At 32.1% G+C, this 24,615-nt stretch overlaps 1 protein-coding gene and 1 long non-coding RNA gene across 2 annotated transcripts; one reads left to right on the top strand and one right to left on the bottom strand.

Moving 5' to 3' along the window:
- The first annotated feature begins 4,620 nt into the window (after positions 1 to 4,620).
- On the top strand, positions 4,621 to 5,852 carry LOC134267129 (uncharacterized). Its single transcript, XR_009992098.1, has 3 exons — positions 4,621 to 4,731; positions 5,432 to 5,566; positions 5,739 to 5,852. It is a non-coding gene; the product is annotated as an uncharacterized LOC134267129 (long non-coding RNA).
- Positions 5,853 to 17,335: 11,483 nt separating this feature from the next.
- LOC134267137 (nuclear protein MDM1-like) lies at positions 17,336 to 24,132 on the bottom strand (the record flags this gene model as incomplete). Its single annotated transcript, XM_062749358.1, has 9 exons — positions 17,336 to 17,819; positions 18,365 to 18,490; positions 19,035 to 19,191; positions 20,140 to 20,216; positions 20,624 to 20,820; positions 21,109 to 21,252; positions 21,563 to 21,733; positions 23,380 to 23,624; positions 24,091 to 24,132. Coding segments are annotated over 9 exons (1,308 nt in total), but the record flags the coding sequence as incomplete, so codon positions are not given.
- Between the last annotated feature and the right edge of the window lie 483 nt (positions 24,133 to 24,615).

Here is a 24,615-nt window from a genome sequence, read left to right as displayed (position 1 = left end):
GTTATCCATAAATCTCCACAATCAAATCCATTTTGCATACTGCCTAATCAACTAGGGAAGAAAAATGTCATACCTATTGGGTTTGCAATCTTATGCAAGAGAATGAATATCCAAGACAAATTTGACAATTTAATGAAGGGTACAAGTAACCCAAGAAGAATTGGACAAGTAAACATTACCTGTTGGGTTTTATTCTAATGATGGGATGTAATATCCAAAAGGAGTTGGACAGATGTCCAATACCTAATGCCCTATTGGGTTTTCTTTCTTATGAAACATTTTGAGTAACGCAAGAAGAATGTCCAATACCTTTTAGTTTGTATACTATTAAAGGGATGAAGATATCCAAGAGGAGTTGGATGTTGTCCATTCCCTGTTGGGTTGTATTCTGTTGAGGATATTTAAGAAATTCAAGAAGACCTGGACACATTTCTATTCCCTGTTTGGTAGGATGAAGATTACCAAAAGGAATTGGGCGGGTGTCTGTTGTCTTATAACTTGTTGTATTCTGATGAAGAGAAAAATAAACTCATGAAAAATTGGACAAGTATCCATTACCAGTTGGGTGGGATGTATGTATCCAAGACGAGTTGGACAGGTGTCGTAATACCTGTAGAAATGTACTCTGATGATGAGTTTTAAGTTACCCAAGAAGAGTTGGACAAGTGTCAATTACCTGTTGGGTGAGATGTAGATATCCAAAAGGAGTTGGACAGGTGTCCATTACCTGTTGGGTAGTATTCTGATGAGGAGATGCAAGAAACCCAAGACGAATTGGACATATGTCCATTACCTGTTGGGTGGGATGTAGATATCCAAGAGGAGTTGGACAGGTGTCCATAACCTGTTGGGTAGTATTCTGATGATGCAATTCAAGAAACCGAAGAAAATGTGGACAAATGTTCATTACCTGTTGGGTGGAATGTAGATATCCAAGAGGAATTGGACAGGTGTCCGTTACCTGTTGGGTGGTATTCTGATGAAGCAATTCAAGAAACCCAAGAAGAATTGGACAAGTGTCCATTACCTGTTGGGTGGGATGTAGATACCCAAGAGGAGTTGGACAGGTGTCCATTTCTTGTTGGGCTGTATTCTGATAAAGTGATTTAAGAAACCCAAGAAGAATTTGACAAATGTCCATTACCTGTTAGGTGGAATGTAGATATCCAAGAGGAATTGGACAGGTTTCCATGACTTGTTGGGTGGTGATCTGGTGAAGGGCTTTAAGACACCCAGGAAGAATTGGACAAATGTCCATTACCTGTTGGGTGGAATGTATATATCCAAGAGGAATTGGTCAGGTGTCCATTACCTGTTGGGTTGTATTCTGATGAGGAGATTCAAGAAACCCAAGAAGAATTGGACAAGTGTCCATTTCCTGTTGAGTGGGATGTTGATATCCAAGAGGAGTTGGACAGGTGTTCATTACCTGTTAGGTGGTATTCTGATCGATGAAGCAATTCAAGAAACCCAAGTAGAATTGGACAACTGTCCATTATCTGTTAGGTGGGATATAGATTTCCAAGAGGAGTTGGACAGGTGTGTAATACCTGTTGGGTCTTACGTCCTACCCAAGGGGTAATATGCACATGCCCAATTGCTCTTTGGTAATTTAAACAGGTTTTGGACACTTGTCCAAAGCCCTTTGGATACTTCATTCCACCCAACACCTAATGGACATTTGATAATTATTTATCGGACATGACGCAAAATGGCTCTCCTTTAATACTTATTTTTTATTATTCAAGAAAAGTTGAGCAGAGTCTGAGATGTGTTGAGTTTTGCTAGCATAATTCAGTTATTTACATTTCGGTTTCAATATATTTAGGTTTCAATATATTTCAATATTAGATATTTTAAAATATACAGGTGTATATCTTAATTGCTAAGAACAAATTAGTTAGGTGTTACAATAAAAGAGCTATATCACAGAAATTGACAAAAATGTGTGATCAAAACCAATGGTTTTCAGTCTTGTCTGAATTTACCAGCAAACATTAAAAATATAATAAATTTGGAATGAATAATAAACAATAAGAAAAAACCCAATAAAATATGGACATTGGGATTTATATCCAATAAGATTTGGACAGTTACTACCCAAGTAATGCTCTCTCGTATGTACACTTTTTTGGTATCAAACGAGCAGTATCTAATAGGACTTAGACTTGATGTACCCAATACATAACCAAATGTGTGTCGACAGACGTACAGACGGACGGAATTAACGATTACTATATACCCTCCCGCTTTTCAAGCGAGGGGTATAAATATGTAAAGAAAGCCGTAAAGTTATTAAAACAATTTAATTAGAGGAATTTCCCTTCCAACTGAATGTTGATTGAGAAAAATGTATGATGTTTTTGATTTTCAACAGATGTCAATGCTGAGTTGAAAACACCCTCAGATTTGTCGGAAAGTTGAAGTTATTGTGAAATATTTCGAAGCAAAGTAATAGTATAACATTTCAAGTTTTCATGGACGCAACGAGTTATTTACATGACGAAAAAGTTACAAATATAGGGCTGCACCGATGCGATTTATGTGTAGCACTTCAAAAAGGTAAAAATCCTTACGTCGCGGGTTCGAATCCCACTGCGGGAGGTGGAGACCAGTCATTCGGATGAGACCGTATAAACCGAGGTCCCATGTCGCAGTAGGTGCTGGCACGAAAAAGAACCTCCCTGCTCAATGGCCCTGAGTGCCGAGCATAGAACAAAATTTGCAGCTCTCCACCGGCAAGTGGTGGCGTCTCCATATGAGTGAAAAATTCTCGAGAGAGACGTTAAACAATATACAATCAACCAATCAATCAAAAAGGTAAAATTGACCGTCACGTGATCAATGAGTTCATGTGACATCGTAACATATTTATATATAGCCTAGGAAACTCTCTATATGAATTGGTCGTATTATGTATAAAACTTAAAAATAAAACTTAAAATCGACCTTGCAATGCAGTGTTACGTGTTAAACGCATTTAAAGCTATGAGAAGCCTTAACAGTACTGCGAATTTAAATACTGCGATATTGTTTATTGTTGTTTTTTTTGTGAATAGCAGACGGCAGTTAACCTTTTCTTCTTGTTTATCTACGGGATGTACACCTTATTGACAAAAGAATTGTTTACTTGAATAGTAAGAAATCAAACAGGAAATTAACAAAATAAAAAAAAAACAAGGAAATAATTGTCAATTACACGATTACTGATGAAAACAAACTAGATTGCATACATGTTTTTCTAAAATTTAAGGTAAGCTGCAATTTTTTAAGTGATGATTAGTATTTGATATAGCGAACTTTCAGTAAAATTTTGCCAAAAATGCACATAAATTTAAACATAAAAAGTTTAATAAAGTATTAATCTTTCATTCCTTGTTTAAATCAATCATTATGATATGAAATGAATCTTTCCGCATGTACAATTTATTGTTGTCTGAAATATAATTTAATTTAAACGTTGCTTTTTTAAACAAAACAATAGGGTTTGGAAACTTACATATATTTTTTTCAGATATACGTCTGAATTAAAGTAAGATATGAAATTCATACACATTTTGTTATCATGCTGTGCATTTTGTCTGAATAAAGGCTATGATTTTTTTTAAATAATTCATTATAGTATATAATATAATGATTCTTTTATCGATAAGACCCAACAATGGCAAAAATACATATGTATCGTATCTATCATAATTTTAATGAATGTTTAAAAATAAAGCTGATTTACACATGCATGAGAAGATAGGCATAATCAATACTTTTTTATCATAATGGAATTAAAATGAAACCCTTGAGCAAAGGATACGTTTTTATTTTCATAACAAAAAAAAACAATTGAATGATCTCTTTATAATTCTGCATACATAAATATATTTCAAACAGGGTTAATAACATGTGAGAAAACAAAAATGAACTGGTTTGAAGCTCAGGAAAATTGTAAACAAAGAGGAGGTATTCTACCAGATACAGAAGATATAACGAATTCCCTAAGCTGGGCCGGGAAGTATCGACGGATTTCACTATTGATACAGATTTTAGGTAATTAAATAAAATAAGATATCCATCAATATTTTTAGTATAATTGTTTCCTTTATATACTTTAGTTATCTTGTTCTATACGTTTGTGGATTTTAACATGTAAATATTGTGTAAAGATATACAAGTACATTAGTGGTTATTTTCAATAAATAGTTCATCACTTTCATTTATATTTTTTTTTTCAAATTTATAGAAGTATGAAAAAAATCAATGTTTTATGATGTTTATTATCCTTTTAGGTTGTTATGATGATAGTTTTATACAATCAACAAATGCGCATAAAATGCAAACTTCATCTGCAGGATTTTGCCAGGAGATATGTCTCTCATCTAATTTATTTGTTTTTGCCATAAAGGTATGATTGTAAAATATTGTTTAATTTCGTATCTATTAAATGGGCACGAGCATTCAGAGATCAAAATGATTTTAATTAAAATACTGTAAGTAATGTAAACAGATACATGTATTTTGATTTCATATGTTATCTATTACAATTATGTATTCAATCATAAAGTTTTGCAAATTCTATTGTTATGTTTTATTCTTAGGACTTTGAGTGTAGATGTTTAGAACAAATACCACAGAAAGGGAAGGTTTCCACATCATTATGTAATGCATCTTGTGAGTGGGGTGAGGAGCCTTACTTTGATGACTGTGGAGGGATTGAAACGTATTCTGTATTTCAATCAGGTACTTTTGTGGTGATTTCATGACTACCCGTCGGCAGGGGATGCTCACTCCTCCATGGCACCTGATCCCACCTCTAATGTTTTGGGGGTCCGTGTTTTCTCTACCCCTGTTTTGTATTGTTTTATGGACTTTTGATCTTGAATACTGTTCCTTTTGTCCATATGTTTTCACTATGTTAATATAAATGATGAAGAAAAGACATTTAAAGTTTGATTATTAGTCCCCTACCGGTGAAACCGGAGGGGACTATAGGTTTCCTCTGCGTCCGTCCGTCCGTCCGTCCGTCCGTCTGTCTGTCCCCGTCAGTCTGTCCCACTTGGTTTTCCGCACTTTTTTTCTAAACGCTTGCAGATATTGAGCTGAATTTTGGTATGTGAGTGTATCTTAATGAGTTACAGATCAAGTTCGAATTTTGCTTCGCTTCATTGATTTTTGTCAGAATTATGGCATTTTGAATATTTGTCATAATCGCTAAATTATGATCGGGTTCGAACTGCACTAACTTTCAGTTTTACCTTGGACATGACTTTTGCTTATTATAAAATGACATCCTGAAGAAAAAGTGGAACCCGGTAGGGGACATGTATTGCTTATGCAATACTCTCAGAATGCTTGCTATTATTATTTTTTATCCTGTTTTTATGTGCTTAATCAAATATACTAGTATGTTCCGTTTTCTATTTTTAAACAATATTTATAGGTTCAAAGGATGAAAGAGCTGCCGACGTTTATACAACCGCCTGTGTTGCTATTCAATGTTCTGTGCTGCCGAATTGCACATTGCACTACGAACAAAACTGTTCTCTTCTATATAAACCGTTCTGTGACACGACAGGTGCGTTATTCTGCTCATTTTAATTAACCTAGTTTAACTTTCATGACTTTAGATAAATATTTTTGTACTGAAATTATGTTACAATATGTTGATACTTGACGAATATTAAATTGAGTAACTTTCAGATTTATACACTAAACATACCTCACTAAATGCTTTATTTATGCCTCAGAATCAAACACATCAGCAACATGGATCGAATCCATGAGGATTTGTAGATCAATGTCATATTTGCCTGATTTTAGTAAAGAAATATTTCTACATGATATTAACAAGACGTGTAAGGAAATCGGTGGAAACCAGACTGAAAGATATTGGCTTGGTGTGGCAAAGGAAAAGTACATCGGGTTTGACAGAGGCAAGTTATAAGTAAAATGTATATTACACAGACGCTTTGTTAAGAGGCGTTCTTTAAGCTTAGGAAAGCTAAATATCTAACTATGCTGAAAAACTTGGGACTTTTGACTTTCAGTCTGTATATTTAACAGTCTGTTAACTTAATAGACTTTCAAGAAAAAATACAATTGAAAAGTTTTAGGAATAAATTGCCTAGCTACATTAAAATTGATCTGATGGACAACAGTATGTTCATTTAATTTCTTTTTCTGTTTAACTAAATTCAAGTTATCAATTTTTTTTAGGAAAGATACACCTACACTGCTTTTGAATTTTCACAATGATATCAACGGTCTGTTAAAAGTCAGCATTGCACAATTATTTGGCCAATATACAGACCTTACAAGCAAATACATTCTGCCATTTAGTCGAATGTCGACTGGCGTTTTTCATACAAAATACAAGGCCACTATTTTCAACATATGTGTTTACAAATCTTTCCGGATACCTGATGATGATAAGGAGAACACGGCAAATGTGCCCCGTCGACAGGGGATACTTACTCCTTAAGGCACCTGAACTTACGAAGACGCTTTCTGTACTCTCTCTCTCTCCATTCAAGTGTGAAAGGGTATGACAATATATCATAAAAAAACAATGTTTCCTGTTAAGAAATAATTAACGGCTTTTCTCCAAATTTACGGTATTTTTTAAATCGGTCCAAATTCCTGTTAATCTCCATAAAATTAACTTCAGCCATGTTGCTGCTTTGAAGAAAATAATAAATTAGTAATAACTGTAGACCAGCCCCATGTCATAATTTTACTGCTCTATTTCACTTGCATGCTTAAAGTATTTTTTAAATGCGTATTTTATTTAGAAAAAAATTTTCACTTTCATCCAAAAACATTAGGATGGATAATAAATTACCGAATTTGTATCTATATCTTTAACATCTTTCTGTTGTTTATATTGAAATGTAATGTTGTCATTGTTGATAAATATAGGTGTTCTTTATAATCATTCTGACTGGGAAAAAGATTATTTTATTTCATTTTTTCTATCTGGCTAGAGGACACTGTCATCAAAAATCAAGACAAGGTTTTTTTCATCGAGTGTCATATATGCGACAGGACTACCAAGAGCAACAATGATTGCTACGTCAGATCCTGTGAGGAGCAACTGTTCAAAAGTACACGTATTTTACTTTCAAGAATACATATGTTTGGTGTATTTTTTTTTATCATGAAAAGTATCTAATTATATTACTGATTCTACAAGTTTCTCCCTGTTTTTTCTTAAATATCTGTTGGACAAGAAGAAAAAACAAGCAAAAACAACAGTAATAAAATGAACAACAAAGGAAACCAACATTCCTGAAACAGGAACATGGCAAATTACTACAGAAGCTGATATATCATCAGTGATAACAGGAACACAAAGCATAACAAAAAGTACAAAAATCAGTGAGTGTAAATCTGTACATTCTATTATCATTTGCATTTATTTAGCTGATGTAATATATATAGAGACAATGAACAGTATTCAAGATAAAAGAACATTTTGAACAATAGAAATCGAGATCAATCCGAAACATCAAAAGTGGGTGCGATGAAGATTCAAAATCTCACGCTTTCATTAATTATTCTTTTCTTCTTTATATATAGTCTAAAAAGTAAATTTGAAATTTGAAATTAGAAATTGAAGGCAAATCCATGTTCGGTATTTTGATTATTTAAATTAAATAATATTTATACATAGATACAATTATTCATTAAGCATTTTCATTCCAACTAGATAAAAAAGAAGTACTTCAAATTGTTATCTACCTGGTGGATACTGTATTACTAGGAGGGATCATATTCATTCTACGTCTCATATATCTTCGGTTGGTGATCTTTATAGTTTAAGTAGAATAAAAATAAATCCTTTTAAGTCATGTTTGCAAATCATGTATCAGTTGTTTTCTAAGAAACATGCCATTATTTTTACAGAAATTACTCTTTATCGTTATTTTCGCATTAAAGATAATACAATTTTTTTTTCTTTGGAAGGACTTAATATCATTATATCTCTTATTTTCTAATTATTTTTTATACAGAAAGAAAAAAAAATAAAAAGAATCATAAGATGAAACCAAATCAAAGCCTAAGAAACGTGGGCTATACAGACGTCGATGTCAGTACAGAAGTCGATTTACAGGAAGTCACCGGAATCATTAACCATAATTACTTTGTCCTTGAACTCCGGGAACAACCCCTTCAATCAACAGATACTTCATCTAACACGGAAACGGAGAGTCCTTATATTGACTCAAAAGAAGGTTTTTATGACCATCTCAGAGAACACAGAAAAAAGAAAGTCAACGGAAAAAATACCAATGACGAGGCAATCAAAAGTATTTCAATATCAGATCACCCATACATTGAATTTGTAGAAGTGTATGATAAACACAGAGAGACAAAATGGACAATGGAAGATAATACCAAAGATATAATCAATGATGGTTTTGCAACAACTAGTACAGCTTCAAATCATGCTACTGTTAATAGATGTTATCAATACAAAACAAATAGTACCTTTGACAAAGTATTGAACATTAAATCTAATGAGGCATGTATCAATCTCTCAAACGAGGATGGAAATATAATTTCTGAAAGATTGGATGATGATCATCCATATTTTATTCTGACGCCATAAAACTGAGAGATAGAGAAAAATTCATTGATAATTAAGGAGGTTGGTTCCTGTCATAAATAGTTAAATGAGAATTTTGTCAAAAATGTTTAAAAATCTACTCACATAGCTTAACAAAAAAAAATTGACAAAAAATGTTGCTAAGTGCGATACTTTCAGCATTACAGAGCAATTAACGTGATCCTTTTGCACTATAATTACGTTTAACATATCAATCAATTAGTTTTCAAGGGGGGGTCAAGGTCAAAGCAACGTTATTTGACGTCACAATAGCGACATTTGTTTTTTACCTGTTGACTTTTGCAACTGTGATATAGGCTAAACATTCTTAATAATCAATAACGTACACAATTTACAAAAAGATAATTTAAACATCATTATTCATATTATTATCAGTTTTATTTGATTAATGGAGTTTGTTGATATTAGAAATATCTTCCTTTGGTTGATAATTCATAGCAATTTCAGTTGTGGGAAAATACCTCGATAATATGCTGATATAAGTGCAAAAAGATAAGATAAAATTCAGCAAAGAAAGCGACTAAAATCAAGGAAATATGTTTAATTTTATGTTGACCATTAATTGTATTTTCTCGATAAAACTAAGACAAAAAAAATTAAGAAATGTTCTTGTTCCTATATAATGCTTATTGATTAGTACATTTAGATTATAATGTCATTCCAAAGTTAATTCTTATAGTTGTTGACAGGGAAGGGGTGGGGGGTTAGGCAGAATTATTGGATTCAAAAAGAAAAGATAAAATCAGTGTAAATTGTAACTAACCAAATCACACGTTTGCAATATATCAGTTTACAATCGTTAGAGTAAGGAATTTTCAGGTTAACTTGTTTACCCTGTCATAATCTTGAGGTCCCTGAAAAAGTTCAAAAGGTTTTCTTCTTAAAGTCGTTAACAATTTCCTAATTCTTGTTCGTCCAAGTGGACTAAGATGGTTGGGTAATTTATTTTCTAATTTTTCAGTTTTAAAAAAGAATGTTTTTTTCTTCAGGTGAGCCTTACTGCCTCCGAGTGTCTGATTTATCATGTAATTAATTTTCACGATAATTATCCAATCATTAATCCTAAATTATGTGAAATCAAGTATTAAAAACAGCACTGCCTCTCAGTACTTTCAGTTCTTTGATGAATTTCCTTATTGGCTGCTAGCTTCTACGGGCTTAGTGGCTGCTGTTATTGGCTGCTAGCTTCAGCCTGGTATGTGCTGCAGCACTAAATGTGAAAGCGTAGAAACCATAGAACAAAAGGCAAGAAAAGTCAGGAGCAGTGGACTTGTAGAAGAGTTATTAAATGACATGAAGAAATTTGGACAAAAACTTTCTGAGACAAAATTCAAAAAAGAAAGAAACATAACAGAAATAAAATATATTTATAAGACAATCAGAGACATACGCTGGCCACTACGCTACAGGGGCCCTGATGAAGTGCGGAATTTAAATCATGTTTGATATGACCATTGACTTAGGGACTTCAGGAATTTCTTGAAGAGATACGAAAGTTATGATTTAAAATTATATTTTTAAGGTATAGAATGCCTTTGCTCCATAATTTTGGAAATTAAATTATGTATGTTTGTATGCAAACTTTGAGGATTAACTTTCATAAATATGGAGCGAAGGCCCACTCATATCGAAAAATAGTGTTATGGTGTGAACAATGACTCGTTTTGTCCTCTTTCGTTTATGATAATTAATTCATAGGCAAATAACTTCAATCGTCATAAGAATTGTGCAAGTTGTAGAGAATTTACATAAAGTATACTTAATTGTTAGATAAAATATTAAGGAAAATTTTGATATAATTGAGATTTAATTTTTCACCTTAATGTTTGTTGCGCTATGGGCTTATATCTCGTCCTGTTCACCCATCTCCTTTGCCAGTGAAAAAAGGGATTTTGACAATTAATCTGCACTAAAAGAATAGAATTAATTATACCGACATACTGTAAACCAATTATAATTCGCATCATTTTTTATTTGCAATTTTTCCGTTTAAAATCATTCGCAACTGAGGAAACTGATCAGAAATTGTTTACTACCAATTTAAAGCAGAAGAAATGGTATATATGCGGCGATAAGTATTTGCGAGTAAAAGTAGGTTGCTAAATTTCTTACACATGAATAAAAGTTGGTTTACAGTATACAGTATGTCTATGTTAGACTAAAAATAAATTTGGAAATTCCAAACTGATATAAATCAAATAGGAAAATTTTAGCCTTTTCACTTGCAAATGACACCCACTCATGTGACATAACATTCAGGCACTTGGAATCTTGATTGATGGTGGGATTGGAGTGAGGGGATGCTGGAGAACTGCTTCTCATCATACTTCATGAACGTAAATATTTACGTTAAACTTTACTTTATTTTAAAATGTTAATTGAAAAGCTATCCCTGTTCTGTTTGATTACCTAAACGTCTTTTTGCAAGTAAAATATCCAACTGACGGGCAAGTATGAAACAGATGTGTCAGTCTCTGTGGAATCAAGCTCACCAGGATTTATCGTATCAACGTAGGAATAGATTAAGAATACGTCGTCAATATATCTAAATGTCTTTCGTTAAAAGTATAGATATATTCAACTTTGTAAAGATTTTCATACCATTACCAGAGTTACTGAGTAATTTTACTGTGCTTAGCAGAAATAAAAAAAATGCTTACTTGGACATCTGAATCTGCTGATCAAAAGATCAGCCCCATAAAATTTGCAAATTAAAACTACACATTTCTGGCTGATAAATTTATCAGTAAACTTCTCCGCGAACTTTTCTAAATACCCTTGTAGACACAGAATTATTTATTGTATATTGTAAACCTATAGGGTTTAGCAGAGACATATTGTGTGAACATTTTAAACTTAGACAATATTAATAACATAATCATTTTTAGTTTTTAGCAGTTAAAATAAAATGAGATAAAGGTTTATTAAATCAGAATGGATATTATAAGTGACGCAGATTGGGTGACTTTATAGTTGGAAAGAGGACTTTATTCTGTAAACAATTATTATCTTGTCAAAACAAATTGGATTTTGGTGTTTTTCAAATGCACTAAAATTTGTTAGATCATTTTGTAATGAAATTGATCCGAATAGACCAATCAAGCCCATCGATAGTAAGTTATAAAATTTGAACGGAAATACAATGGTATTATTAAGAGTTTTGACTAAGAACAATAAAATTGGGAACTTTGAAGTAAGTAAGTAAAAGAGCTTAAGGCTAGAACTCCTGTGGTGCAGAGATGGGGACTGAGCCCATAAATATTAGTAATGAGTGTTTACCTGTATTAGAGGGCGGTGCCATGTTGGGGTTAATAGGTCAACGGACAGACCTACGGACAAAGCCTAGGTGGTTAGTGATGGTGAATTAGCCTGATGGTGAATTAGCCAATGAAATATATATTTTATATCTGGGACCATGGATACCCACTGAGCACAAAATGCCCTGTTTTAGTCAGAAAAGAGTATTCCCGTTTCTATTCCCGTTTTTATTCCCATTCCCGGTTTTATTCTCAAACTATTACATGTACACTTCTTTGGCATTTTATTATTCTGGGAATCATTCTTTTGGACTTTTGTTTATCTATGTATTTGGAGTTCAGTCTTAAACTCTTTATATTTTGGACGGATCCTTTGGACATCTATATAAAAAGTGTATTGGTCTTTTTTTGATCATATTTCAGAATATTTCTAAAACTATACGATCACGAAGAAAATTCTAAATTGGACTCATTTAATAAACTTTTGAAAACGAAGACAAGTTTTCGTCATTGGCTTACATCCTACAAGTCAATTTGGTGCTCGTTGACCAGGATTTGCGAAGTACTGTAATCAATCAACATTTGTGATCAAGACTGAAAAAAGAACTGTGAATTTAATTAATGCTAGGAACAAGGAATGGAAAAGTATTACCAAGTCAATTCGCTACTTACTACCAAGGCGATGCGAAGTATAACTAAACTGTCAAACGCGGAGGGAAAATGTGGCAAGGTAGGACGTAAATTTCTGACCCATAAGTATCTGTAGCCTGACCATATTTTGATTTTTTTAATAAGATTTTTCGGAAAAATTTTTGGCTTATTGCTTTGTTTTGCTTTAAAGGATATTTATAATTTATTCAGGAAAAGTTTCAAAAATGAAGGAACATCTGAAATTTTATGTAAAGTAAATAACTTTATATCATAGTATTGATTCCTTGTTTAAAAGAATAAAAGTAAATGATATTGGAAAATTAAAAAAAAATCATCTTAATAGTGAATTTCTACACAAGGAGTTTTGTACATATGCAGTGATGGAAGTTCGCTTGTAATCAATGTTGTTTTAAAAAAAAGAAAAGAGAAATTATGCAAAATCTGGTAATGGACAGGCAAGAGAAAATGGTAATGAAGTTCATGTCAGATTTGTTTTCACATTTTTTTTTTAAATCATTGAATTTGAAAATTGACTAGATTTGTTTTGAAGTTTTGAAATCTCGAGAAAAGTGCAACACTGAATCAAACAATACGTTGGAATTTATCGTGGACTAAATTTGAGGCATTTATTTTTTATATGACGTTGGTCTGATACCAAGGACGGTGATTACGTCTGACCCAGTGTTAATGGGCCGTCATAAGTTTTTGTACTTATCCTGAGTTTAATTCGCTGTGAGGATGCGATTGTGAAAAGGATAGTGCCGTGGTTATGTTTTGAGTATAAATACTGTGGATATCACAAGAAGTCGTGGAAATGAGGAATACGACAGGTGATAGCAGTCATTTGGAGATGCTTATAGATGAAGAAAGCGTTGGAGACTAATGATATTTACTGATATGTGTTGTACTTTTGAATGAATGTACCTACAACTAATAAGTCAATAACAAATTCTGACGCTGAGGAAAAAACATTTTTTTTATTTGGAATTCACTAATGGACTCAAATTTAAACTTAAAAGTACGGGATACACTGATGGCTTCTAATTTGCAATTGAAGGGCGATACTACCGCCTTGAGTGGTGTTGATTGCACTCCGTCATCTACTTAATCACCAGGACTGTATCCGCTGGTTGAGCTTGAAAAGTAACACGGTGACGTATGTTACTTATATTAATGTGGAATATAACTAAATTTTGATCTATACCTAAGTGTGGAATGAGAAAATGGATTCCAAAGCGAACAAGTTTAGCGAGGAGAAGTGAAGGTTCCAGTAGTGAACGGTAGTAAAACCATATATCCACGTAGAGTTGTTAGGTGGACATATATTGGACACATATATTGGACTTATATAATCAATGTAACCGTATATATTGGACTTTAATTCGGAAACAAGAAGAAGACGTCCGCGAATTTCCTATGCTGTGCGACTACTGTATGCAATTAACAATAAAGACATCGTGACTATTATCTTCGAAGACTTTGAATTTTGTTTAATAAAAGGTAAACAGTGCCGCGGGATTACTTCTTACCTTGTGAACGAAATAATTTGTGACTAAGTTTAAATTTTGTTCCGGATCTAACAGAGAAATTTCCACTCGCCAGGGAAATTTCTTAGTGTGTGGGGACGAATGTATACCTATAGGGTTTAGCAGAGACATATTGTGTGAACATTTTAAACTTAGACAATATTAATAACATAATCATTTTTAGTTTTTAGCAGTTAAAATAAAATGAGATAAAGGTTTATTAAATCAGAATGGATATTATAAGTGACGCAGATTGGGTGACTTTATAATTGGAAAGAGGACTTTATTCTGTAAACAATTATTATCTTGTCAAAACAAATTGGATTTTGGTGTTGTTCAAATGCACTAAAATTTGTTAGATCATTTTGTAATGAAATTGATCCGAATAGACCAATCAAGCCCATCGATAGTAAGTAATAGAATTTGAACGGAAATACAATGGTATTATTAAGAGTTTTGACTAAGAACAATAAAATTGGGAACTTTGAAGTAAGTAAGTAAAAGAGCTTAAGGCTAGAACTCCTGTGGTGCAGAGATTGGGACTGAGCCCATAAATATTAGTAATGAGTGTTTACCTGTATTAGAGGGCGGTGCCATGTTGGGGTTAATAGGTCAACGGACAGACCTACGGACAAAGCCTAGGTGGTTAGTGATGGTGAATTAGCCAATGAAATATATTTTTATATCTGGGACCATGGATACCCACTGAGCACAAAATACCCTGTTTTAGTCAGAAAAGAGTATTCCCGGTTTTATTCTCAAACTATTACACTTCTTTGGCATTTTATTATTCTGGGAATCATTCTTTTGGACTTTTGTTTATCTATTTATTTGGAGTTCGGTCTTAAACTCTTTATATTTTGGACGGATCCTTTGGACATCTATATAAAAAGTGTATTGGTCTTTTTTTGATCATATTTCAGAATATTTCTAAAACTATACGATCACAAAGAAAATTGTAAATTGGATTAATTAAAATTAAACTTTTGAAATCGACGTAAGAATTGTCATTGGCTTACAATATTTAGGGACAAAGCAATGTCGAAAAATGAGTGCTTTGTTGCAACCACTATTGAAATAACGACCACTATTGAAATAATTATATCAATAGTGGATGAGAGTGCATTTCAATAGCAAACATAGTTAGTAACCACTATTGAAATGTGACCACTATCGAAATAATTATTTCAATAGTGGGTAAGAGTGCATTTCAATAACAAAAACAGGTAATACTCACTATTGAATTACGACCACTATTGAAATAATTATATCAATAGTGGTTGAGAGTGCATTTCAATAACAATTTTAAATATTAACCACCTTTGAAATACGACCACTATTGAAATAATTTCTTCTATGGTGGGTGAGAGTGCATTTCAATATGATAACCATAGGATTCAACCACTATTGAAATACGACCACTTTTGAAATTATAATTTAATAGTAGGGAAGAGTGCTTTTCAATATGATTACCATAGGTTTCAATCACTACTGAAATACGACCAGTATTGAAAGAAAATTTTCACCGCGTAATTTTTTTATCCAAAATTTCACAAAAATTGGATTTGGGGTGAAAAATATATAGGTTAAAATTAAGGTGTGTAAATTAATAAGGATGGTTTTAGTGAGGCAAAATTTTGAACATCACAAAAGGTTAATAATTTCTTTATATTCTAGAAATTTATTATTTGCATCATTTTCAATTTAATTTAAACAATATTTTATTATGAAAAAACATAATTGGATCATTTTCAATGAAATCAGACCTAAAATATATACCAATCCATCATCCATATATGGTTTTTATCATCTGTCCTTAAAAAATTCTTTTTTTTAAAAACGCTGGCCCAATCGTTGTACACCTGCATATGTTCATTATGTTCAGTATTCAATATTGGGCCAACGTAAGTCCAACGATGCAGAACCAATGAAAAAGATAGTAATTTCTGCGAAAATTACATACATCGGGCCAATGTAGGCCCAACAATGTAAAACCAATGTATGTTGTCACGACAACTTATGTGAGATTAAAATACATTGGGCCAACATTGGCCCAACAACGAATATGCTGATATTGCCACTAAGAGATAATATCTAACATTGGCCCAATCATGTTATATCAACACCAACCTTGACCCAACAGACCGTTACTCTACCAACGTTGGGCCAATATATGAATGCTGACTGGGTAGATAGTTATTGAAATTATACATTTACATGTATAATTAAAAAAGTGATTTAAATATTAATTCTTTTTGGAAATTGCTGATAATTCTTCAAAACTAAAATGTTACCATAATCTAATCCACATTAAAATCTTTCTTTCAAAAGTGAACATTATTTCAATAGTGGTTGCAACCTATGTTTGTTATTGACATGAATCTCACCCACTATTGAAATAATTATTTAAATAGTGGTAGTATTTCAATAGTGGTTATCACTTATGTTTGTTATTGAAATGCACTCTCATCCACTATTGATATAATTATTTTAATAGTGGTCGTTATTTCAGTAGTGGTTGCAACAGTTCTTTCTTGAACATTCAAACTCTTCCTTTGTTAAATCAAAACTAAATCAGCAATTACATTTTAAAGAATATATTCTTCTAAATATCTTTCTAACACAAATTTTAAGCATGCTCCAACAACTACACATAACAAATCTATGATTAGTACACTTAACACAAATATACAAGAAGAAAAAATAACAGTACTGTATATCTAGCTATGCAACCTTAACACATTCATGCAACCTTTTAATTAATAACAATAACTTCAAATAATTTAATTAAGGTTCTCAGTACTAGTGATGTACAGATTGAAATACATGTGTATTTTAATGAGGTTCAATGAAACAAATGAAAAATTACTTAAAATACATAAATAATTAAAATAAAACATGAAGTATAGCTGTAAAAATGAAAGAAGAAAAAAATCATAATACATTTTATTAAAATAAGGCAATTATATACCAGTCATAGAATATACAAGTACAGTAACATGTACGTGTACGGATAAAGGTATCTAATTGATTAAAAATTCATGGCAGATCTCATAAGTATGGGAGGGCTCAGGATATTAATAAATTTTCCTCAGATACATGTTGAGAAATTTGAAAATTAATCCTTCAGTCTTTTTTAAGAAAGTTCAAGTTAAACAAAATAGTGATATCAGTAAAAAGCACTTGATAAAAGAAAAATAAAAAAAAGACAAAAGAAACAACATGAACAAATATTTGTAAAAAATTAAATTAGAAAAAAAAAAATCTCAATATCATACATGAAATTGTTTACAAAATTACTCAGTTCCAAAACATTTTTAATGCCTCATGAAAAGTTAAAATGTAATTACTGAAAATTCTGTAAAATTGTGACATAATTCTACGTCTTTCATTCATACTGTAAAAACTATACTCTTTTATTAATCCTTCATCATAAGATATACTTTACTTCCTTTGGAACCTGACATAAATACCAATCATTCAATTTGCTGCCATAAACTATGGACGGAAATTGACACATTAAGTGCAAATTAAAATAAAAATATCCTACAACATACATGTATTTCAGTATCACAGTTCTGCTTTAGGTACACATGCACTAAGACTAATAATCATTTTATCGTGAAGCAATGCCATCTTTCCCCCAGAATTCCTTGGTGCGTTTCTGGGCTCTCTCATAAACCTCTGACGCTAGAGAGCAGCTAGACGCTATAGACCTGGCTGACAGAGATAGCACATCATCATCTATCCTTGGTATGGGCAATCCTGTAAAGAGAAAAAACATGAAGAACTAGAAATAAATATTTTCCAGCTTTGTTATATACATAATTATGTTCAATCATTTATGGCAAAAACTCTTTATTAGCGAGACATATTTTTCACGAATTATTGTTTTCCTCTATATAATCATAAGGAATACTTTTAAACGAGAGAAGGAAATTTTCGCGAGCTAAATGTCTCGGGTAATAATGCGAAAATAAAACATGATTTACAGTATTATTCTAATGCTTTTATAAAAATTTGTGAAAGAGTTTGTAATGTCCATGTATTTAATTTTATAAATTCTCCAGATGCAACAATATAGTCACTAACTTTAATTTGTATATCAGGGAATTACTATATTGAAAAAAATAATTATAATACATATTTGTCTAAAAACCTACCATTCAACATTCTTTTCATTATACTTTCCCTCCATTGATAAACAAAGATGAGAACTACATCTCTTATGTGTGTGCAATCCTAAGATTATAAAGCCATTTCCTTACATGTACAGTCTTTTTGAATATTTGTACATTAACAAAGCTCACCTCCTTCAATGCCCCATGACATGGGCTTGTTGTAGGTCTGTCCGTATCCCTCGTTGATTGCCTGCTGTGGTTCAAATTTTGTCGGCTTTTTGCCTTTTCTTGCTGGCTTTTCCCCACCACTTACAGCTGAAAGAACAAATTAAATTTAAAGTCATATACATCAGATATTTCTCTTTTTAAAAATATCAGTTTTCAAGTATACATTGTCAAGTCATAAGTTATCAAGTAAAAAATACCGTAAATCTGGAAATTTTTGCTGTAGATAAATTTTTTAGCAAATTTGCAAGTTCATAACATTCGCAAAAATATTTTTCTTAAAAATAAATTATCAATAAGAACTGTAAACAAAGCAGTGGTCAATCGCAAAATTTTAAAAAGTAAAAATTCATCAACAGCATTTTGACCCGAATTCGCAAAAAAAAAAAGTGACATAAAATTTTCCAGATTTATGGAACATATATTATTTAAATTTTATTTCTTACCTAGAATATTACATTTTATAATTATAAAAATTTTGTTACAAGAGAAATGGTCGCGAAATTAAGTAAAAAGGAACCAATGTTATTGTATTTGAATTCACTTAATTTTACTTTCAAAATTTATTTAAAGGCAAACTAATACTCGAGAACTTTAAATACAGTCCAAAATTTTATAATTAAGAGGTACAAACCTTCAATGGTTGGCCTGATCTTGGCTGGGCTGTCTACAAACACTGTCTCTAAAGGTTTGTCTACGCTGACTTCATCGTCTCGTAAGATGTGGGTATCCTTGGAGGGAAGGCCAAATGTGGGCGATATCGAAATAGGGACTTGTGTAGCAACAAAAGGCTGAATTTAAAAAAAATAAGTTTATTAGATAAAAAGCAGCAATGTAAATTAATCAGAAGTCAGGGCCATTCAAGAAAGATCACTACTTGTAAATGTATAATGGAGAAAATTAATGTATTTGTCTGTCCGTTTCTCAAAAAAGTCTTGTACTATGCAATAATTCCTATAATATCCTGAAAAACCACATGATGTCCTTAGATAAATAACAGTTACAGTGAAACTAGTCTGATCTGGATGTTGTATTATCTAAAATCTTGCTTATTATGATGTACACTTAAAGTTTATTTCAATAAATTCTTTTCTTCAATATGTGTAATTCAGAAGGTTGTCTAATTCTTTGGAACCAGTCATGTCCAGTTTATACTGTTTTACTGTATTTTCAAATTACAGGTACAGGCTTTTAGATTTATTATATACCCATCAATTTCCTTGTTTTTGTTACTGTTAATTTTACAGAGTTTGATCCGATTTTCCGGATCACCACACTGTGGTTTTCTGAATCCATATCACCACTCTCTGAAACTGATGACGTAGTACGCAGAAATATGACGTTATTTTTCTTGCGCTTAAAAAAGTCCCTTGTTATTATGCTGTGTTTAATGGATTAATATTTTCCAATTTATCTCTAAAGGTTTATTTAAATATATTTAGCCAGTTATAAGGGGGTATATAATAAATCTATTATTATAACAGTAACTTGATCCAAAGAGCCGTATCACGTCTTGTTGACAGGCGCAGATCATCAGATCAAACTCGACACTTCGCGTCTCGTTAGATCTGATGATCCGCGCCTGTCAACTCAACGTGATACGACCCTTCGGATCAAGTTACTGTTATAATAATATATATATATTTCTCAACAACAACTCACACACCATGTCCAAATAGTCATGAAAAAGATTTTTGGCATCTTCATTTAATAATAAATTGATAAAATTGATGTAATACCGTTGTTTGACTTTGACCAGCCACAGGTTGAAATCTATCACTGCTGATAATTGTACTGACTTCATCATCATAAACATCTGAAAAAAAAATACACCAAGTCACAAAGTTATCAGTGAAAATTCTTCTAATCATAACAACTACCTAGTGTTTGTAAGATTTGAACTATTTTTTTTATCAAACAGGTATTATAAAGACATTGTAAAAAATGCTAGAATTTATATATCATTATTTTAAAGAATGTTTTACAGAAACAAAACAATTAAACAATTTCGATAAATTTTTATTAAATGCATTTGTATTTTTCATTGTGATACAATTTCCAGAATATATTATTTTCAATTCAATAATGATAAATCTATAAATGAAAGTGATGCAATACAGTTTACAAGTGCTACAATATATAGCAATGTTCTTTTCTTTTTAAGTACATGTAATACATGTACGAAACATATTAAAAAGAAAATTGGTTTTATTGATAAATTACCTTGTGGTGTGCACCATGACCTGCTGACCTTCATCTGGGATGATTTCTCTGGCCTTGGGGGTGAGGACAGGATGGCCCCTCCCAGTACTGGTGTGGTCCTGTCCAGGTGATGTCTAGCACCAGCACTCTTTGACCTGAGTTTAGGGGTGGGGATTCTGCCTTTGTCAGAGGAGAGTTCTGGTACAGGGGTTAGGTCACTGTTGATAAAGAAATGTACATTTTCAGGAACAAATCCATTTAGAACTTCATACTGTGCAAAACTGACAGCTTAATTGCAGTTTCCATTCTATTCAGACAAACAATTGTTTTCCAAACACAAAAATATTCAAGTAAGTCCAATGAACATTAAATTTTCACACAAGTCGTAACGAAAAAAATCTAAATCAATTTTCAACCACACTTAGTCTCCCTTCCCTCTTTTAGTAATAATTCATACATTTACCCCTTACAGCATTTTCCCCTCCCACAACCGATTTTCTTCCTACCTGACATCTTCCTCTTCTCTCCTCCTCCTGCCCCTCTGCTTCTTCCTTCCTCTTCGTATTTCAGTCTTTTGAGGATATATATCAGATCTGGAAATATCTGACCCCACATTTGACAATAAAGACACATTATCTTGGTCTGCTTCCCTGTTCATAATAAAAAAAATATCTCAATCAAACAATTTGCTAATATCATCATTCTTTTATTTATATATTTTTATACTAGGACTATACTCAAGTCTCAAATTCAGCTGCTATGAAATCACTAAATTTTTTTTATTATTATTTTTTTTTTTTGGGGGGGGGGGGGTTAATTTGTTTTGTTTTTGGGGTATAGAGAAAATAATATTTAAAATAACAGAGGAAATTCTATCTTATTTTGAAGTTTAGTTCATATTTGTGTTTTGATTTCTTTATGCAAACCCCTTTCCACCTGTTCAATACCATACAATTGTACCTTGCTTCCTCTCTCTGCCAAGCCTTCTTCCTCTGTTTCCTCTGCTTACTTCCCTTGGTGGCTGTGAGGTCTAGATGTTTCTCTGGTACAAAGTCCGGCTTTCCTGCTTCTTCATCTGATCCCTCATGAGCCATCATAGATATGTCATCCCCATTTCTACTGGCCATTGCTCTGTACAGAAATAAATCAGAGAATATTTTTATATGAATTGAAACCAAAAAAAAAGACAGTTCATATCTGAATCAAAAATTTTATAGACATACAAGGATGTATGGATTTTTGAGTAAAAATATCACAGTGACTGTAAACAAATTTTCAACTGTCAAAAATTCAATCTGATATTTTTTTCCCAATCAATTGCCTGTCACAAATATTGAAAAAAATTGTTCTTGTGTAATCATTAACTGGTATAAAGCAACAAATAAATGAAAAGAATGACTGCTAAATTAAATAAAGAAATATACCCAAGTACATATATAATATATACTACGAAATAGAATCAAACCATTACAACCACACTATATTCATATAATGAGTATTGGTTCTATTTTTGTTCAAAAATTGATCTACCAATTAAATTCAAGTATATCTAGAAGAAACAGAAAATGAAGGATACAATCACTGAGAATGGGTGAATACATACCCCTGTGAACTACTCTTAGAATAGCGAAATAAACTAGCAAAATTCTAAACTATCAAATGTGGCTTTATGCCATCCTACAAAGTAGTTCAAACTTGGTATACATGTCCAAGTAAATGTGCTAGAAGATAAACATGCAAGCTTTATACATGTAACCATGATAACTTGCAAGAAAGTCTGAATACATTGATAAGATATGTTTATGTTTGCTTCCGTACAGAACTATACCTATTTATAAGGTCTCTATTTATGATATATCTTCCATGCTCTCTATTGAGTAAATACAGAGTAAAAGGAAGGGAAATCTATGATCTACTGTCTACATGGACATACACTTTAAGTGGCTTGACTGTTTCTTTGGTTTGTCTGGAGTCAAAATTCTTGGAACCTTGTAATGGTCTACTCTCCACTGCTTCAATACCCACAATCTTAGTTGATGCTTGTGTTTCTTTATTCTCTTTTTCAAGAGACTGTACTTGTTGAGTTTTGGGATCCAGTTTATCAGGACAATGACTAGGGTTTTTATTCTGAGATTTTTTACTATCAATTTTTTCTGGTAAAGATTTTGATTGTTGTTGTGTCTGATTGCTTTCCTGCCTAATTTCAGTTTTATCAATTTTGGTTTGGTTGGGGCATTTTAAGTCTAGATCTTTGTTATAGATTTTTATTTGGGATTTGCTTGCCTCCTTAGCAACTACTTTTCTGTTATCAGTATTTGTCAGTGTGAGCTTTGTTTTCTTAGAAACTGAAGGTTTGTCAGTATCCATTTTTGTTTGTGTTGGTTTTGCTTGTTTATCCCCTGGCTTTTCATTATCAGTATTTGCTTCTTCAGCTGTTTTTAACTCCTGCCTGAAAGTTTGCATGTACACATAAGTATGTGTATTCTTTTAATTGTAAAAATGTGTTTCTAATTATGCAATGTATAATTCTGCAATGTCTAATTAAAATATTAAGAAAATATGCATTTTAATAATCATTCAACAAACACTTAAAAATACATTAAAAAACAGTTTAATTTGTACATGCATGTATTGCAGCATATTTACCCTGAAATTAATTGAATACATGCTGAGCTCTTATTGATAAATCACACAATCCATAAAATACACAAAAGTGAAATTTGTGAGCAAAAATCAAACACAAAAGCAATGTTGTACTTGAAATATTAGATGCTTACTTTGCTCTTTCCCTGGCACTCAATCCAGACTCAAGTGAGAGAGCTGAGAGTGTGCTTGTTCCACTGCGAGTGGTGCTCAGACTGTCCCAGGCTTGGGTCTGTTGAGCAATGAGCTGGACCAGGTGCTCACGAGAGAAGTGAGTTCCCTGGGCTCGTTTCTTGTACTCAGCAGCTTTCTGTCGAAGCTCGATAACTTCAGCAAACCAGTTAGACAAGGCTGGGCCACTGTTATTCAAAGGTGCACTCTGAAAACAAAAATATTTTTTAAAGTAAAATATTTAACTTTAGATTATTTAGTTGATCTTCATGAAATGTAAACTTCAGTACTGTTGTAATCTCAATCCTGGTACGTGTATATCATTTATTGATATAAAAGAATCTTTAGGAAATACTTTCTGCTTTGTTTAAAAATAAAATATTGAAAAATGTTACAGTAACTTGAAATGTTCTTCACATTGAAATGCTGCACTAAGACTTATTTTAAAAATAAAATGTATTACATGTTAGACTATGTATATTAGAAAAAAAATATTTTTCATTCAACATGAAAATTACTCTAATTGCCTACAAATTAAGTTTCATGAAATAATGTTTTGCATAGTGCATCTTTTAACAAAATGATCTGTAAATTAAATATTTGTTTACATGAACATGATGAAGACATCACATACACGTCCATATATTCATTACAGTAACTATTCAATAGCCTACCTCCTTAACCTCTTTAACTGACTTTTCTTCCTCTGACAATGCCTAATAAAACAAGCCATGATAATTTAATGAAATGATCAGATGTGAAGCTTTAATTATACTTGCTTCAATAACGTAGCCCTCTTCCATTTTTTTCCTTACGGGAAATATCTATGTTATTTCAGCTTAAATTATACTAGCTTCATTGCAAAACTACTTTGAGACTCAACTTTTCTTTCGTGTATCTCTAGCCTTGCACTCTCTTGTATGAACTTGTGAAGTACTTTATGAACTGAATTGAAGGATTAATGCTTTGATTTAAGGATATACAAGAATGATTATTATTAGAACACACCAAAAACCATTAGAACAAAAAAAACAAAAAATGCAATGTGTATTTCATTTATCTGTTCACCTCCCATCCAAGATTTTATGAGAATAAAAGGTATACTTAATGTTCTATATTCAAGTGCCTTTGGCACAAACAGTGATGCAATAATTTATGAAATTCAATACACGTACATGTACAGTACCGACGGGACACAA

The sequence above is a fragment of the Saccostrea cucullata genome, unplaced genomic scaffold (assembly GCF_032062105.1).
Source record: "Saccostrea cucullata isolate Sc308-1 unplaced genomic scaffold, CSIRO_AGI_Scuc_v1 ctg736, whole genome shotgun sequence".
Classification (NCBI taxonomy): domain Eukaryota; kingdom Metazoa; phylum Mollusca; class Bivalvia; order Ostreida; family Ostreidae; genus Saccostrea; species Saccostrea cuccullata.
This window is presented reverse-complemented; position numbering and strand designations above follow the sequence as displayed.